General features: G+C 38.6%; 1 protein-coding gene across 4 annotated transcripts in view; it reads left to right on the forward strand.

The window, feature by feature from the left end:
- The window catches only part of LOC136857819 (uncharacterized), a 132,085-nt gene that overhangs the window by 25,588 nt on the left and 88,186 nt on the right, over positions 1 to 18,311 (forward strand). Inside the window, exon 1 of one of the 4 annotated variants that reach the window (XM_067136770.2) lies at positions 13,604 to 13,643. The exons of 2 other annotated variants lie outside the window; for them this stretch is intronic. In XM_067136770.2, coding sequence (XP_066992871.1) covers positions 13,619 to 13,643 — 25 coding nt within the window. In that variant the 5' untranslated portion in view covers positions 13,604 to 13,618. Of the gene's footprint in view, positions 1 to 13,603; positions 13,644 to 13,706; positions 13,867 to 18,311 lie in introns of those variants that run through there. One more of the 4 variants, XM_068225315.1, reaches the window with a different exon arrangement.

Raw genomic sequence — 18,311 nt, forward strand, 5'->3', positions numbered from 1 at the left:
AAGAGTAACTCCTTGGCCTCTTTTAACAGAGCGCTAATTGAGCTGCAGGCGGTGGAAAGGGGAGAGGTGTGTGTTATCTGTCAGGGATTTCCTAAGGAAGGCTACATCTATTTGTGTACATAACGAGTTCACTGGTGGCAATGACCTGGCTGTGTTTAAGGGGATGTGTTTGTTAATTAAACGTTCTGCTCGTTGCTGGATACCTTCTAGTTTCCTCATATTTTCCGTTGTAGTTGGATGCCAGGAAGAAAGGCCATATAATAGTATGGGCCACACAAGGGAAATATAAGCCGTTCATAGGGCTTACTTCTTCCTCCCGAGAGACATCTACAGACGAAGCCTAGCGCCCGGTATGCCTTACACCTCACTTCCTCCACGTGTTTATTCCATTTCAGATTGTCCGTAATGTGAATACCGAGCAGTCTGATGGAGTTACAAGTCGGCAGTTGGATTCCACATAGAGTAGGTTGGTTCTGGAGTGGTTGTTTAGCTCTGCTTAGTCTTATATATTTACACTTCTTAATATTTATACACATTTTATTTACCTCACACCACAGAGCTATACTATCCAGATCCGATTGGAATTTTATAATATCATCACTGTTTTTCATGGCTCTGTAAATGACTGTGTCATCGGCATACTGCGCCATGGTCGAATTTACACAATCCGGTAAGTCGAGAGCATAAATCGTGTACAGGAGGGGCCCTATCACACTGCCCTGAATTACTCCAGAAGTAATTGTGGTTTGGTCTGATTTGGCTCCTCCGCACACAACACATTGCGTTCGACCCACCAAAAATGACCTCAACCATGACAGCAGTTTACCCTGAATGCCGTAGTTGCTAAGTTTTAACAGAAGTCTTTAATGTGACACCTGGTCAAAAGCTTTGCTCCAGTCCAGAGTCACACAGTCTATTTGTGAGATATCAGTCAGCTCCAAAGAGAACTGCCAATCATCAATGACTTTTGTTAGAAGTGTTGTGCAGGATTTTCCCGGAATGAAGCCGTGCTGGTTTGAGTTCAGCAGGTTTCTCTCCTTGAGAAAATCCAACATATATTTAGCAACTAGACGTTCCATACATTTAAAGACCCCTGATGTTATAGAAACTGGACGGTAATCATCTACGTTTTCCTTATCTCCATCTTTGAAAACTGGCACTACGTTGGCTTCTTTCCACTCGAAAGGTACAGACTCGGTATTAATGGAATAGTTGAAGAGAGCGCAAAGCGAGGGCGCCAAGGCGACTGCACAATTCTTGAGAATTCTTGCTGGCACTCGGTCCGGCCCGGTCGCGGCGTGAGGTCTTGTTTTCAGAAGGCTCTCCTTTACTTCATTCGTTGAGAAATACAGGTTGGTTAGAGGGAAGAGAGGGGTAGATGTTGTCCTTGAATATAGCATGTTCTCTTCCTCAGTAGGTACGGAGAAGTTACTTTTAAATTTCCTGTTGAAGGTGTCTGCAATTTCTTGTGGTGTGGAGACTGCCGTACCGTTATGTTTAAATACAGATGGAGCTCTGTTGCAACCTTTACTTCTGAGAAGAGCCCAGAGTTCCTTGGAGTTGGTGTTGAGACTGTGGACGTAAGAATCGTAGGAATCTCTGATAGATTGTTTAGCCTTGTTCCTAGCCAGCCTGTATTTCTCCCACTCATAATCGGTTGGATTTCTTTTCCATTTCTGGTACAGGCGGTCCCTTCTTCAAATTTCTCGCACTATCTCCTTGGTAATCCATGGAGATTTCCGTCTGCTGGTTATATTTACTGTTGGTGTGGTTTCTTCTACGCATTGAAAGAAAATTGTCTTCCAGTCGTTCCATATCTTGTTTATGTCAGTACTGCCGGTGAAATCTGAGGTGAGAACGGGGAGGCGGTTGGATAGTAAAGTGGATAGATCGTTCCAGTTTGTTCGGGAAAAATTAGAAACTGTTCTGGTATGGAGTTTGGGGGATGGTTTTATATGGGTCAGTGTTGCGAGAATTGCCTGATGGTCACAGAATCCAGGAATAGTATTAAGAGATTGGACGGACTGTGGTATATTACTTAGGATGGGATCACTTCCTGGAGGACATTACAAACCAAGTTTGAGGCTGTCTGTGGGCACATTGGTTGAATGTCTGAAGAGAGGGCCATGTACCTGATTGCCGGGCTATGTGGGCAAGCAACAGAGGTATTACCCAGCCTCCAAACGGGTGCCACCTATGAGGAGATTGTGGGAGTGCTTGATGAGCGGTATGATGACCACCAAATGGCAGCCGCCTGCCAAGTCCAGTTTTGAAATGGTCTTTACACAAGAAGGGCTTATCAGGACACTGTTCACAGAATGTTGTCACTTTCTTCACATTCTTTGCCTTCTTGCGACCTTCTGCTTCCATAAACCTTCTGTAGCAAACTTTGCAGTTCCTATGGCTTCATCTTTTATTCTTTTGTTCTCCTGTAAAGACATCGGATTCAGACTGGTAGTGGTACCCAGTCACTTTCACAGGCATAGCTACAGCCATGGCGACTTTATCCTTTATCTCCATGAGTGTGTTAGCTAGGCTTTCTTTGAATGTGGTAATGGACATTCCATAGCCTCTTAGGCCGACTGTTGTGCTCTTGGTTACTTTTAGGAGCAAGCCAAGAATTAACAATAGCTGCTCCCGGAAGAAGTTCCTTAAAGAACTTTGTGATACTACCTCATTGTGTTTGTGATGGCAGTGTTTTAGAATGACATCTGGTCTATTCCCATTTCGGATTTGTTGTATAATCAATTGCTACAAGGTGCTTGAAAATTAAAAATTTTTTCTGTTCTGTTTTGCTGTGTCAACAAACACAACAGGGAGTTTCTTGGCAACTCTTTCCTTATTTGCTTCATGATGGAAGAAGAAGCAGAAGAAGAAGAAGCACTTAATGTAATGAAACACAAGGTCATATCTGTGATCACTATTGTATCCAAAGACTGTGGGTCTGACAACAATAGAGTCTATGGTGTCCAAACACCCCGCTCTGGGCAGGGGCGGTAGAATACCCACTGGTATCCCTTGCCTGTCGTAAGAGGCGACTGAAAAGGGCCCCAGGGGCTCTGAATTTTGGAGTGTGGGTTGGTGACCAGGGGGCCTTAGCTGAGTCCTGGCATTGCTTCCACTCTTGGTCAACTCTTGTTCTTTTCCAACCCTGACGGTATTAGGTTGCGAGGCGTACGGAGTCTTTCATTTTCATGCCCTTTGTGGCCCTCATCTTCCTTTGGCTGATACCTTAATTTTTGAAGTGTCAGTCCCCTTCAATTTTTCCTTCTCTGACTAATGTTAATGGATGATGGTTGCCTAGTTGAACTTCCTCTTAATACGATAATCCCCATCACTACCACCATCACCACCACTGTCCAAACATGCAAATAATATATTTCCCCATAAATTTTGTTCTGATCGCAATTTTTCTGAGGCGGCCTCTTCTAAATAGTAAGCTAAACACACATGGTGAAGGGTGTGTCAAGTATTGGATGTCTTTCTTTGTGCCATAATATTTAATGAGGGTAAATGTTGTCATATCATGTTATTGTTTTTATGTCCCACGAACTACTTTTCTTTACGGTTATCGGGGACGCTGAGGTGCCGCAATTTTGTCCCGCAGGAGTTCTTTCAGGTGCTAGTAAATCTACAGACACATGACTAATGTATTTGAGCACCTTCAAATACCACTGGAACGAGCCACAATCGAACCTGCCAACTTAGGTTCAGAGAACCAGCGCTTTAACTGCCTGAGTCACTCAGCCCAGCTAAATGTCAGTGGAGGCTCAGGTGGCTTTTCACTGTGAAAGGTGTGAGCACAATCTAAGCAGTCGACATATTTGTCATTTTTTCCTACTGTGTAGCCTGCTGAGTGAAACACTAAAAGTATTTTTTGTGAGGTTTCCCTTGTAAGTAAGGTTTATTTCATTTTCCAGTCCGTGATTACTATTTTTTCTTTAATTTTGGCCTGTGCGGAATCTTTATAAAATAGCACATAACTCTGGGGCTGGTGTTACATTTCTTGAGCATTGTGTCCACGTCTTTTTTCTTTCTACGGAACTTAAGAATATCTTCAGCTTCACTTGACACATTGACCTTTTTTTTTTTTATAAAATTGCTATTTGTTTGGGGCGTCGACCTATAGAGATCTTTTGCCCCTACTTGCACCATATGATATGAACCTGCGTGTAATTGGAATTGCGGAAGTGTAGAGTGTTGAATGTGAGGAAAGGAGCGTTAAGGGCTGGTTTACACGGGTAGAGTAGCGAGGCGAGTAGAGTGGATAGTAGAGCTACTAGCATCGTGTAAACGACCGGGATAGTAGGAAGTAGAGTAGAGTAGTTAGTAGGCAGTAGAGTAGAGTGGGTTTCCGCTGCGGTAAAGTAACTCTACCACTATCCTTCCCCCTCCACCGGAACCGAACTCCGAGAGCTGGCGGAGAAGTCCGAGGACGCTCGATTTTTCAGCTGCCGCGTCATTCGACTGCTGTATTTGCGTGTGTGTGCAGACGGTGGTATTACGTTGAGCGTTTATTTGGCGGCAAAATGAAGTGGACGGAAGAAGAAACTTGCAAATTTGTGGAGCTCTACAGCGAAAGAGAATGTTTATGGAACATAAACAGCGTTACTTATAGAAATAAGAATATGAGATGGGCGGCGGAAGAGGACTTGATAGCGAAAATGGGTAAAGAGGGTTTTGGGTTAACGGAACTGAAACAGAAAATAAAAAAAATACGATGTACATACAATCAAGAACTCATGAAAATACGAAGATCCAAGAAGTGTGGAGGAGGTGCCGCAGACATCTTTTTTTTTTTTTTTTTTTTTTTTGCTAGTTGCTTTACGTCGCACCGACACAGATAGGTCTTATGGCGACGATGGGACAGGAAAGGGCTAGGAGTGGGAAGGAAGCGGCCGTGGCCTTAATTAAGGTACAGCCCCAGCATTTGCCTGGTGTGAAAATGGGAAACCACGGAAAACCATTTTCAGGGCTGCCGACAGTGGGGTTCGAACCTACTATCTCCCGAATACTGGATACTGGCCGCACTTAAGCGACTGCAGCTATCGAGCTCGGTCCGCAGACATCTACTCTCGAAGATGCAACATAAAATATAAACAAGTGTCAGCTGGATTTTCACTTAATATGAAGATTTCTCAAGTTTCAGTGTTACACAGCGTGTTCATCATGTGTCTCGACATGTTTAAGTTAGGCAATACAATGGTGCAGGACTGTGTACATTAATCATATTAATAACATACATAGGGATCTTCTACTTATCACATGCCACTGCCATTAATTTTCAACAAAAACAGTAATTTCCCCAAGAAATTGAATAGTTTCCATATGTTGTTTGGAATATCCAAAATAATTATTGTTTACAGTACAGTGTCAGATCTAGAAGCTTAAGCTCTACACCTGGGCTGTACAAGCAACGAACAAAAAAAATTAAATAGATCAATAATTGGGATATTTATGGCGAAGAAGCTACTGCAAATTAGGCCTATGCCAGCGTAATTTACAGTGTACTTATGGCCGGTTACGTCTCAAAACTCACGTGCGAAAATTAGTAGCAAATGGTATCAAAACTCACGACTGCAAACTAATAGCTAAATTAATATTCCAATGAGTCTCAAAATTCACGACTACGGATAGCAGGTGCCTGCGATGACGGCAGGAGGGGTGAGGTGCGCGGTGACTCACTCACCAGGCCTCTCCTGAGGCCACAATACCATTAACATTAAATTTATATCAAAAGGAAAAATACGTTATATTACCTTTAAGACCACAGAAAAATGTTTTGATAATAATAATAATAATAATAATAATAATAATAATAATAATAATAATAATAATAATAATAATAATAATACACCTCTGTGTCATTCACCGACCATTATTTTCCCCTGTGTGTTGGGGTGGCAGAGTAACATCCACAGTATCCTCTGCCTATCGTAAGAGGTGACTAAAAGGGGCCCCAGGGGTACTTACATTTTTTAGAAAAGGCCTTTGTCTTTCTTTGTTCGAAACCTTCATTTTCTCGAAGTATGGGCCACCTTCCATTTTTTCCCTCTGATTAGTATTAATAGAGGATGGCTGCCCAGTTGCACTCCCTCTTAAAACAGTAATCACCACCACCACCTTTTCCTTCATTGTTTTCAACACTTATTGAATTTTAATGAACCTTTCCACATTTTCTTGGCTGGGGAAAGAACCACCATCATAAAATATCATCAATATCAGCGCTGTGGAGTCTTTTTTAAGTCATATAGCAACAGAACGTCAAAGATAGCGATTGGCTACTACCTTATATTTTAGATAAACTTCTGACACATTTTAATTTATGATTTTATAAATTTGGTGACCCAAGTAGTCAATACGAGTATATAACACTGCGTTTCGTGTAATCGCGTGGGGGCGTGATGTAATATATTAATCTATGCTAAGTAAGGCATCTGGGAGTACATGAATCAGTCATACGTGTGGAGCATGAGTTCATATTATTTTCGGAAAGCGTATCAGAGACCGTTCATCATACTCGCCCACTTTCTGGAGGGAATGGAGATAAGTAATTTAATTTCCCTGCGATGAGATTCATGACCAAATTAATCTCTACTGAAACTAAATGAGTGAATTACCAGTCGTTATATTTAATATCGTTAAATAAAGTTTCTTATGTAAGTAAATGCCGTCTTCTGGCCTCATAATAGAACTAAGCCCCGGTAATTACTACCAACTGAAAATTTATTTTAACTAGCAGCAGGCAATATACCTACTTTAATTTTATGTCGTCCGGCTGCATGGATACATGGTTAGCATGCTGGCCTGTGGTCCAATGGGTCCAGGGAGTCCCAGGTTCGACTCCTGGCCGGGATTTTCACTTTCATTTGTTAATTCCTATGGCTCGGGAACTGAGTGTTTGTGCCGTCTTCAGCATTGGAGTTCATGGATTGCAAAAAAGAGGCGTATTTCTATTTTTCATCTATTCACATAATTCAGTCGATTATCCATCTGACACACTTACACCGAAAAATGTATTCATGACGCAACCGATTATTCTACGCGATATAACTGAATGATATTTGAAATTCATTTGATTATTTATTCCATTATTTAAATAACCGGATGGAAGCTATTTGATTTTTTTAAAATATCCAATTATATCATCACTAGTAGGGTGGGCGTATATCCATTCAAAGAAGAACTGGTCCTGCTCGTGAGGTTTGAGACTGGCCCAGATAGAGAAACCTATTCTTGCTAATCCTCTTCTTAGAATTCGTGAATTTTGATATTCGTGAGTTTTGAGACTCGTGGGTTCTGAGACGACACACTGATGGCCAATGGGTATTCTTTCTATAACTTTTGGAATGAATTCTGTAAAATTTCATTCGGATAAGATTTAGGTTGGCTGAAATACAAACAAAATGGAAATAGAAACATCGCTACAGTCTAACTGGGAAAAGGAGTACCTCACCCCTTCACCGTGGAACAAAAACCTTCGCCAGAATTATGATCTATAATTAGACTGGAGCTCGTTCATATAGTTTTATCTTAGAAATCACCACTACAGTATTCACAGACGAAGACTAGTAAAATCCTGAGGGGATGATTACACTGTCGTTACTTTCTGTACAATAATGAATAAAGTCATAAAAATTCAATCGTTTGTGTTCCTGGGTTAAAATACATGCTTGTACTGCCAGGGAACTGCTCCTTCATTAACAAAATGATTCCTGAGACGATCCCTCATGTTCTTGGCCAACTGTGTCGAGTTTGTCCCCCCATATTTCTCCAAATTGTCAAGTTCTCTCAGAATTAATGCCGATGCCCCGAGTGTATCTCTCCTACTAAGCCAGCCTCTTACCCATTCCCTTTTTTCCTCATTTACTTCTTCTTCTAACGCTTCACTAACCTCTTGCAGTAATATGTTTGTAAATGTCTTTAAACACTTCCTTACGATGTGCTTACGTCTTGACATAGTGCTACTACTGTACTCTACTCTACTGTATGACTCTACTCCCGTATGAACGATACGAGTGTCAACTCTACCAGACAGCGGTAGAGTAGAGTAACGTGGCTACTCTACTAACTACTCTACTCGCCTCGCTACTCTACCCGTGTAAACCAGCCCTAAGGACGGCACAAACACCCAATCCCCAGGCCAAGGATATTAATCATTTACAATTAAAGACCCCTGACCCAGCCAGGAATCGAACCCGAGGCCGCCGGTTGACAGGCGGGCGTGTTGCCCCCTACACCGCGGGGCCGGACTTACATTGACCTTATTTTCAATCTGCTTCAATTTAGGTCTGCATGCAGCTAATTTCTTTTTGGTTGTAATTTTAAATTCCTGCCAAGGATTTAAACTTGTCTTCTCAAATTTAGAGTAATTCTAGAGACATAAATGTCACTATCAGCTACTTTAGATGTACGGGGCAAACTGAGATCAGGTTCTTTTATTTTTCACTTTATTGTTACTATTAAGTATTTTAGATGTAGTGGGCAAATTGAGTTCATTACATTCTAAGCTATTGCTGTTAATATTGTCATTGTGATTATGATCTTCAAATAACTCTCATTCCAATGGGGGTTTTCAAATTTTCAGGGACTTGCTTAAATAGGATGGCTAGTTTGGAAAAATGTGTGGGACAGCTCTTGGTTTGAAGTTCCACCGTATTCTCGGAATTTCAACTTTTTCCCCATTAATAGTAAACAAGTCTACCTTTACGATGAGATCTTCCGAACAGTAACACTTGCAAATCCTAGACACGCATAAGAGGCATGTCTTTTATTGGGTTTGCTGTAGTCCACTTAGAGAAATGCTCCTCATTTTCTGGTGGTGAAAAGAAATGTTTACTTTTATCTGACTTGTGACCAGATTGCCATTCCAGCACAAAGCACAACAGCATTTCCACACTCACTTTAGTCCCAAATATATTTCATATACTCAAAAGTCACTCCTGTGACAAGAAATAAAAACATTAAATTGAGAGAGTGTTTCCACCTATTCAGTACTTTATTTGCCCTTCATTTACATAGGACTAACACATTATATTACAATTTAAGACATCTTTTGTCTTGTATATGACATCTTCACCTAATAATTAATTTAAAAATTGACATAGACAATACATCCTATAAATAACACTTTAAAAAGTAATTTAAAAACATTTAAGTCACTGGTGTTTGCTTATTTGTAATGGGTAGCATTCTTCTTCTAAAATAAAAAGATCTTATAGTTGTCACAGCTGTTGTAAAATGGTGTGTTATGATCTATATTTAATCTTAAAAACCTCTTAATGTGTGTGCTAATGTTCTTATTTCATTATTTTAAAGGACGTTATCGTTGGCTGGGGAAACTCTCTCTACCATAGTTGACGTGTTGGTGTTTTTGCTTATGTGCCGATAAGATGTTATTAAATATGGAGTATAAAAAGAGAGAAGAAAACAAAAGAGAATTGTTTTTATTTTTGTGCGAAGGAACCTTGTTATTGTGATGTGGAATGTTGAAATATATAAAGTACTGACCTCCCCACTGGTTCCGTTAGCTCTTGTTGTGTGGCTAGCTGATGTTTGACTATTTGTGTCAAGCAACTGTCTGGTTGAAAGCACGAAGAGGGGAATGGAGGGAGCTGTAGGGGTAGTGTCGTGGTAGGCGGAGTGTGTTCAAATGCCTTATGATGACCTTTTTCATTACCTCTTTGCATGAAACTATTCTTAAAATCTCATCTAAAAGTATGTATGTTTATATTTTCTGTAATTTTGTTTTTGATCTATTTCTATATAAATTGATTCTAAAATATTCATTAAGCTACCTTTCTTTATAGTTCATAAAATTGTAAGGTCCTGCTCTATTGTAGTAAAATTACATTTGAATTCTCGCATATGTGTACTAGTGGAGTATCTGTTATACTTATCGGTATTTGTATGTTCTAGGTATTGAATAATGAAATTTCTTCCTGTTTGTCCTGAGTATGATGTATCACATTGTGAATATTTTAACCTGCATATTCCGGAATTTAAATAACTCTTGTTTTGGATAATGCTATGATGATTACACTGGTCGATGGTGATTTTGGTGCTGGGGCTTTTTGAGCTGATTTTATTTGAATTTGATGCCATGAATTTGAATATGCCATTAGTTTTTGCCTAGCAGCTCTAGTTTCTGAGATATGGCATTTTGTGAAATATACATTACACTATCATATGGTAGTAAAAAAAATAAACGTGGAATTTTCGTTATTATATTATACAAATATTATTATATACAAACATAGAGGAAAAAGTCATCAGTGAAACCAACTAGTCACTGAACACTTCGGAAGCTTCTTTTTCGTGACATTCTTGAATGTATTTTGGAACAGTCCCTTTTTAAGCTCAGCAGTAATTTGCCATTATGTGCAAGTCCCATCTTTCTGGGTGGTGGTCCTTCACAGTTTTAAGATCCTGGTGAAATCACCCCCACTGGTGTCTTCTAAATTTTCAGGAAAATGGTCTAAGTGGCTATATAAATAGTGCACCTTAATACTAATGTTGCACGCAAGGGATTTGAAACTTTTAAGCATCTCGTTTACCAGTTCAACGTAGTTTTCAGCTTTGCGTTTGCCTAGAATTTTTTGATATCTGCCACAGATGAAGTCCAGACTTTTAGCTCAGCTTCGTTCATCGAATTTATGAAGTCAGGATCCTTAATGAGTTGTCTTATTTGTGGGTCATCAATATCCCTGCTTTAATTTTTTCCATACTCAGGTAAGGCATTTTATTTCTTATAAATACAAAGCATGATCAATTCTTATCAAGAGCCTTCACAAACTGCTTCACAATGCCCAGCTTGATATGCATTGGAGGAAAGATGATTTTTCTCTCATTCAACTAAGGAGTCATTAATAACATTTTTCCCCCCAACATCCATGTTTTCTCTTTTAGGCCACTCTTTTCTAACCCAGTGGTGTGTTTTGTCTCTGCTATCCCAGAGGCACAAGCAGCCAGGATGTTGGTGTGGCCACTTTGCTGGCCAAGGATAAAGTTTACCACCTTTAAGTCCACACAAATCACCCATTGATGTTCATGATACTTTATCTTCTCCACGACAAAAGCTATGGTGTTATATTGTTCTTTCAGTTTTGTTGAGAAGCAATTGGTATTGAACCATATTTTTTCCCATTGTGTAGAAGAACACATTCCAAACTTCACTTTGAGCTGTCAATAAATAGGTGCCAATCATCTGGAAAATACTCAGGAAGAGCTATTTTCTTCAAGAGTCCTCTAACGTCGTTACAAAATAAAAGATTGTCCTTCTTGAGAGAAGAAGGGTAGCAGACCCTTTTCTCTTGTATGGTAAAAGGTAATTTTGGTTCCTTGTTCCACTGAATTTTTCTCGTTCAACCTGGAAACCAGTAATTCAGAAGCTTCTTTTGACAAGTTGTGATCTCTGGTGAGGTCATTTAACTCATCCTGGTTGAAATGTTGAGGAAGTGATGATATAACCTCATAATCACTGTCACCTTCGTTAGTATCAGAAAGGTCAGAGGGACAATACCCCACAGAGCTCTGGTAGCTGGTGAAACGATGGGATCTGCACTTCTTCTGAGTGAGGGAAGTGCAGAGTCTAAATCAGGATAAGTCCACTTGCTACGGGTGTTTTGATTGATTCCATGAATATTTAATAGGCGAAATTAACAGTCATCTAAGTGGTTTTTGGGTTCTCTCCAAACCATTGCTATGCTGAATTTCAGACATTTTCTTTTTCCGGTAGTCCACTGTTGTAAATGTTCCATACAATTTTATAGACCTGATGCAGTACCCAGGTTTTCTTCTGATCACCAAGCCAAACACCGAAGTGTCCAAGGCAAGCTCTCTTTACAAAATCACTAACAGTACATTTTAGGTTAACTTTGTGACAACTTTTTACTAAACACAAATATAATGCGAAGCCAATTACTGTGATCTACTCTGAACTCCCAAACTAATCTCAACTTACTTGAAGCACTCATAGCATTAAATAAGTTAATTTACATAGCTGGTCGTTCACATGCTGATAAGAAACTATGTTCATTTACGTAGCCCGTCAAGAATGTATTAAATATCAATTCAGTTACTAAATGCTTATACCATCTGGTGGATTTACCTGGAACTAACTGGTCCTCAGACTGACGATAGGACAAATATACATGACCCAAATCCTTGTATATTATGACTTAACTTAGAATTGCACAAAATGGAGTTAGAACTGCACATTTAGTGTTAACTGCACATAAAAACAACAGATCTAAAAATAATAGAGCTGATAGAAAAAAAACTGATATCTAAAAAAATAGAGCTGATAGAGAAAAATTGATTTCATATTTACATCCAGCGACCCAAATATACCTAAAATCAGTTTAAAAATTCCAGGCAACAAATTTATATATGTATATAATATATATATAAATATAATAAATAAATAATATAAATATATATAATTATATAATATATATATTTTTTGTAGGCCTGTGTTATAGACTACTGTAAGTTGCTATTGGTATTGTGTGTACGAAATGCTATTTTAAACTTAAGTTTCTTGTAAATATTAATTACCTGATAGATATTATCATTATTATTATTATTATTATTATTATTATTATTATTATTATTATTATTATTATTATTATTATTATTATTTTCTTTTTTTTTGAGTTGAGTTTTATTTTAATTTTCTGTCGATGTAATTTCTTCCTGTATATCTTTCTGTGATGGGGGGATGTTGCATGCTCTGTTGAGTATGCTTAAAAATGTGTTTTGTGTGTGTGTGTGTGTTTTAGTTTTCTTACGGTATTGAGGGTTTGGGTAGGTTTTGTACATATTTTATATAATAACTGTTTGGTTTTCTTTCTTTCTATTGTTAGGTGTAAAAAATTTGATTGTTTTCTTTTTGTAATATAAATTTCATGTGTGGGTCTAAGTTATTTATTTGATCTAAAATTTCAGTACCGTATTGTTGTTGATTTTGTTATCTATAATTGCAAAGATGTCATCTATGTATCTAAGCCAGAGCACTATCCCTTTAGTATTATTTAGTATTTTATGTTTCTCTAGATAATCCATGTACATTTCTGTAAGTATTCCAGAGGCTGGAGCACCCATAGGGAGTCGTTTTTGTTTATATTTCGCCATTAAATTGTCATGAATTCGTCTATTTCATGGTTGTTTAGTTTGCTGTTTTGTTTAAATGTGTTTCTGATTATGTTAATTGTTTCTTTTATTGGGACTCTGGAATACATGTTTGTCACATCGAATGAGTTTATAGTATATGAAGGCTTAAGTTTGATGTTTTTTGCCAAATTTTCTTGATTTTTTAATTGTTGTCTTACTTTGAAAAGTACAGTATTTCTGTAAAAATTGTGGATGAATTGTGATCATTTATGTTATAAATTGTATTATAAATTTATTAATAATAATATAGTGTTACAAAAATGTTGCAGACGTTGGGCTGGGAAGACTTCGGAGTAGGAAGCTGCTCCACCAAGTGGTATGTTCCAAGCTGACAGTGGAGAAATAGCTGGAGCCCTGCAATATCCGCGGATATCCGCGAAGTTAGTGTCTTCGCGGATACAAACTGTATGGCAGTGCGGATAATTTTGCTCACAATTTCTAAATAATGACGTTTATTGATTTTTACTCAGGTATACTCTTATTTTTCCTGGTGATTAGGCGATTAGAGGAATGGTGATAAATAAAGAGCCTTGAAACCATAAAGCCATAAATCTGACCTGAGCCTATGTGGCTCCTGCCCGCAATTAATGGAAGGACAAAGGTCAATACTTCGGTAGTTGTCGCAAGAGAAAATCCTTCATAAACCTGTGACTGTAGGTGTTCTGATGCCAGTTGTCAGGCCTATTGTATTATGTTAATATATCTATCAGTTTCAGTACTTTGAGTGTAATACACTGTAGTTAAATATTGATAATATCCGCGGATAACCATTATGCAGGTGCGGATGAAGAAAGTGTGGATGCGGATATTATTTTGTATATGTGCGCAGGGCTCCAGAGATAGCCTGGCATGACATTAGTATACGAATGAGCTTGAGCGGAGCAGTTAAATGTAGGAAAGATCATAACATCAAGATAAAGCTGGAATTTTATAAGACAAATTGGAAATAGGAATTAGGGATTGAAATAATTTATTAAGAGAAATGTTTGATAAACTTGCTTTTTTGAAATTATTATAGGAAAACTATTGATAGGGAATCTGTCACCTGGGTGACAGGCCTAAATTCTGAACAATCATGATAGTATAAAATGTAGTAGTTCGTTAAAACTCGTTTATTGTACTCTTCGGAAGATTTCTGAAGCTTCTCACTGACTTCAGGAATTTCCTGCAGAGCTTATGAAAGTAGTAAATCTTTCTTTTCACAGTTTGTGTTTGTGGAACTTAAGAAAGCAAGTTATAATGTATTCCAAGTCTCCTTGAACTCCCTTTCCTCTCTCTCTCTCTCTTGCTCTCACTCTCTCTCTCTCTCTCTCTCTCTCTCTCTCTCTCTCACACACACCTTCTAAAGACTCTCCAATGTACATATTATCTTTGTTTAGCTTTTACTCGGGAACACTGATTTTATAAGTTCAAAATTGTCTGTGTAATACCGATTCAAACCTAGTATTCCACCTGGGGCACACTGGTTGCAGAGGTAGCGGCAAACCAGCGACACAGTCTGCTGTAGTACTATTATAACCTGATTCATTTAAATTTAATTACTTTTCTTTCAATCAAACTGCACCATGCCATGCTTCTGCGCCATACAGTATAATATTTCAAAGTGATAGAGAGTCAAGTAATTACGAGTCGTAAGAGGTTTCAAGGCATTGAAAGAATTACAAGAATCCTCACCAAATGATGTCAACATTCATGAAGAAATGGTGATTTATACCATCAATCTACATAAGGAAACGTCGTGCAGTGATACATATATCTGCTAGAATACAGCAGATATTTTTGTCTATATGCTCTCAAGCACAAAGAGGTCAACTATTTCAAATTCTTCAGAAAGGAAAAATAAAAGAAACTCTGATTTGGGCTGATTCATACACACATGGAAGGCAGAGTTAAACCATTTCCATCTCCACTATTTAAAATTTTACAAGCCACAACAAAATGAAGCTAGGCCTACTGCCTAATATTTCTACTTTTTCAAACTTCCTATCAATCACATTTACTTTTAACTATGGTAAAAACAGTGTTGTGATCGCTTATACTATCTATCACTTCCCTATAGAGCTCGTCTGGTTTTTTCATCACCACATCTAGAACTTGTACTAAATACTAAATACTTCTGTAAATTCTCACATATACACTCCCTGTGGTAATTTATAATTTCCTATAACCCCTCTAAACAAACCTCCTAACTTAAACATACTACTGAGGTTCAAGTGAAGGCCATCTGAGTGTAGAACCCTATCTCCTATCCACAAATTAGGATCTAAAAATCTCACTCCCAGTTTTCCACATACCTACTCCACAGTCTTATTCAAATCCCCAATCACCTTTTGATCAGTATCCCTCCTACACAGTATCCCATTGATAACTCTGCTCCCTTAAACTACCTCTGTGCCGCATCATCCAGATCCCACCCATCCCCAACTATGGTGGGATAACACTGGTTCCCTTTGCTTCAAACGCTTTCCCCACATGTCTAACAATGGAGTCTCCTATGATCAGAGCCTTAACCCCTCATAACTCATTTGATTCCCTTCCCTCCTGGTCTCTCTTATCTTCCGTGATGGCTGCAGAACTTATGACTTCCTCCTTTGTCTCACTTTCATGACCATTCCTACTCTACATTTTCCTTTACTACCTTTCCCTGTTCTCTTACCTCTCCCCCTCCTCTCTAACACTTCGCTGTTCCACTTTTTCATTCAGCTGTTCTACCTACAGTGACACACACCATGAGTAGATCCCTTGCTCAAGGACTTTGTTCAGTGGCACCAGGGTATAATATGTGCATACTGAGGGGTTGTTGTGTTAGTGATTCATTTGTCACGGTCATCGGCTATCAGATGGTGCTCAGGAAGCCTATCCGTGCGCACTCTGTTTTCACTCTGCAGGCAGTATCTGTGCTGGGGTTAGAGGTGAACAGTGTTTGTAAGATTAATTCTAATTCTAATTCTTGCAGACGAGTATGTGCTCCTGTTAAATGACTGCAGCCATTTGAATGGGGTCACATTGTGGGCCTGCGGGAAGCTGGATGGACGTATCAATGGATTGCTGAATGCGTTGGGCACAGTGTATCAGTGGTGTATCACTGCTTTCAGCAGTGGTCTGTGGAACATTCCCACATCCGTAGACCAGGTTCTGGACGTCCACACAGTATAGATACACGTCAAGATCGACACATTGTGTAAGCAGCGGTGGGCGACTGAACATCATACAGGAACAAAATCCGGTCACATGTTGCACCTGCTGTTTCACCAAGGACCATTGGGAGTCTATTTGCAGCAGGATTACGATCACTTGTGCCTCTGGCCAGGCTACCACTGACACGTTTTTTTTCCGGCATTGTATATCATCTGATGGCCTGGCAATTGCTAAAAGGGCATAAGTCCACATTTTGGCGGTTTTCTCTTATGTATGAATGTGTTCCTCTGGGTTATACCCATCCTGTAGTGTTAAAAGGCATTAAATCCAGGACAATCTCAAGCTTATTCGTGGTAGTTAGTTCTTTCATGGAGTGTTAAAAGGTAGTGTAAGTCGTGGATGTGTTGTTGTTTCTCCCTACATTGGGAGTTATGTGAAAAACTCATTTAAGCTAATTCAGCCAGGTGTAGGAGACATTACACTTACACATAACTTGGCCTACCCTGAGGGGTTCTGTTCTCATCCACATTAAAACGTTTAAGGATATTGAGTAGTTCCTACCATACATTCTGCAGGATAAGGAGGAAGACTATTGTGTAAAGATATTCTAAAATGGAACAATGTGGATAGTTTGGAGGATGAGGGTGATGAAAACTGATTATACTATCCAGGGTTTTAATGGTCAGTTTTCAAAGAATAAAGAGGATAACACTAAAAAACATTCTGTATTGATATTAACACATGGGTGACAGGCCCCGAGAAATCTCAGTTTTATTCACAATATCGTTTTCGGTCTCCCTGTGACATCTCTTCACCATATATTGAACTATTTCGGACTTGCACATTGAGTGGAATAAATAGTAGATATATATCTGCCACTTTTCTTTCATTCACGGCCTTCTCTTATTCTTTGATTTAGGCTAGTTTCAAAACGTCAACTTTCTTTCTGCCGGTTCAGTCACAAGTGCTTGCATAAAACAGTGTTAGCTGACAACGATATTTTAGAAGAATTGTATGCCGATGATCATTCAAATGGATATAGTGATTGTGAATTAGTGAAAAGTGAATGTGAGAGTGATAGTGGAAGTAATATTCAAGCCCCTACACGCCGTAATTTACAGTGTGTGCTCATTTATTCAAGGGACTCTGATGACGACAACGATGTACACATTGATGATGTATTAGGAATTGACGCTGAAGATGGTTTTATAAAGACAGATCCATCAACTTTTAAAGATAAAATCTTGACTAGTTTAATATTTATGTACATTTTTATAATCATGTGCACTCTAGTATGCTCAAAAAAAAAAAAAAAAAAGTCCGGTCCACAGGGTATGTGACAAGCTCAAGCATCTGGTCAGCAATGTGTTAAGGAGGATTGGCTAATGTAAATATTTCTTGATTTCTTTCTATCTCTTCTGGTGATATTTCAGTATTGGTATGTGTTAATTAAACACTTGGCTATAAATTTCATACTTTCAAAAATAATTTATTTTTTAATTTTCAGAGATTGACTGTGTTTCTATTAATGTAAATGCATTATATACTACAATTACCAATAAATACTTTAATATCCCAAATAAAGGCTAATTTTCAAAGAATGGCACTTTGCTAAAAGGACTGAAGTCAACGCATTTTAAACATAACAAAATGTATAAAAAATGAATGTTATATTCGATTTTTGGAGTTATATACCCGTATGTCAGTCAGAAGTAGTCAAACTTATTACAAGGAGTTTTTACTTCCATAGTGTAATAACGTAGGATACAAACACTTTTCCTCAGTTTTCTCAGAACTAGGTTCAATGGACATATGCTCTTTAAACAATTCATGATCCAATTATTGTATAAGAGACAAAGTCTTTCATAGTGCATTGCCACCGTCTGTTGCTCCAAGTAGCCTACTATGCCGTGACCTCCACTATATGCACTAGCTGTGCATCTTGGTAGGTGTGCTAGTTACCAACTGATGAGCCCAAATTGGCACACTGGGGCAAAACA

Source organism: Anabrus simplex, chromosome 1 (assembly GCF_040414725.1).
Source record: "Anabrus simplex isolate iqAnaSimp1 chromosome 1, ASM4041472v1, whole genome shotgun sequence".
Lineage (NCBI taxonomy): Eukaryota > Metazoa > Arthropoda > Insecta > Orthoptera > Tettigoniidae > Anabrus > Anabrus simplex.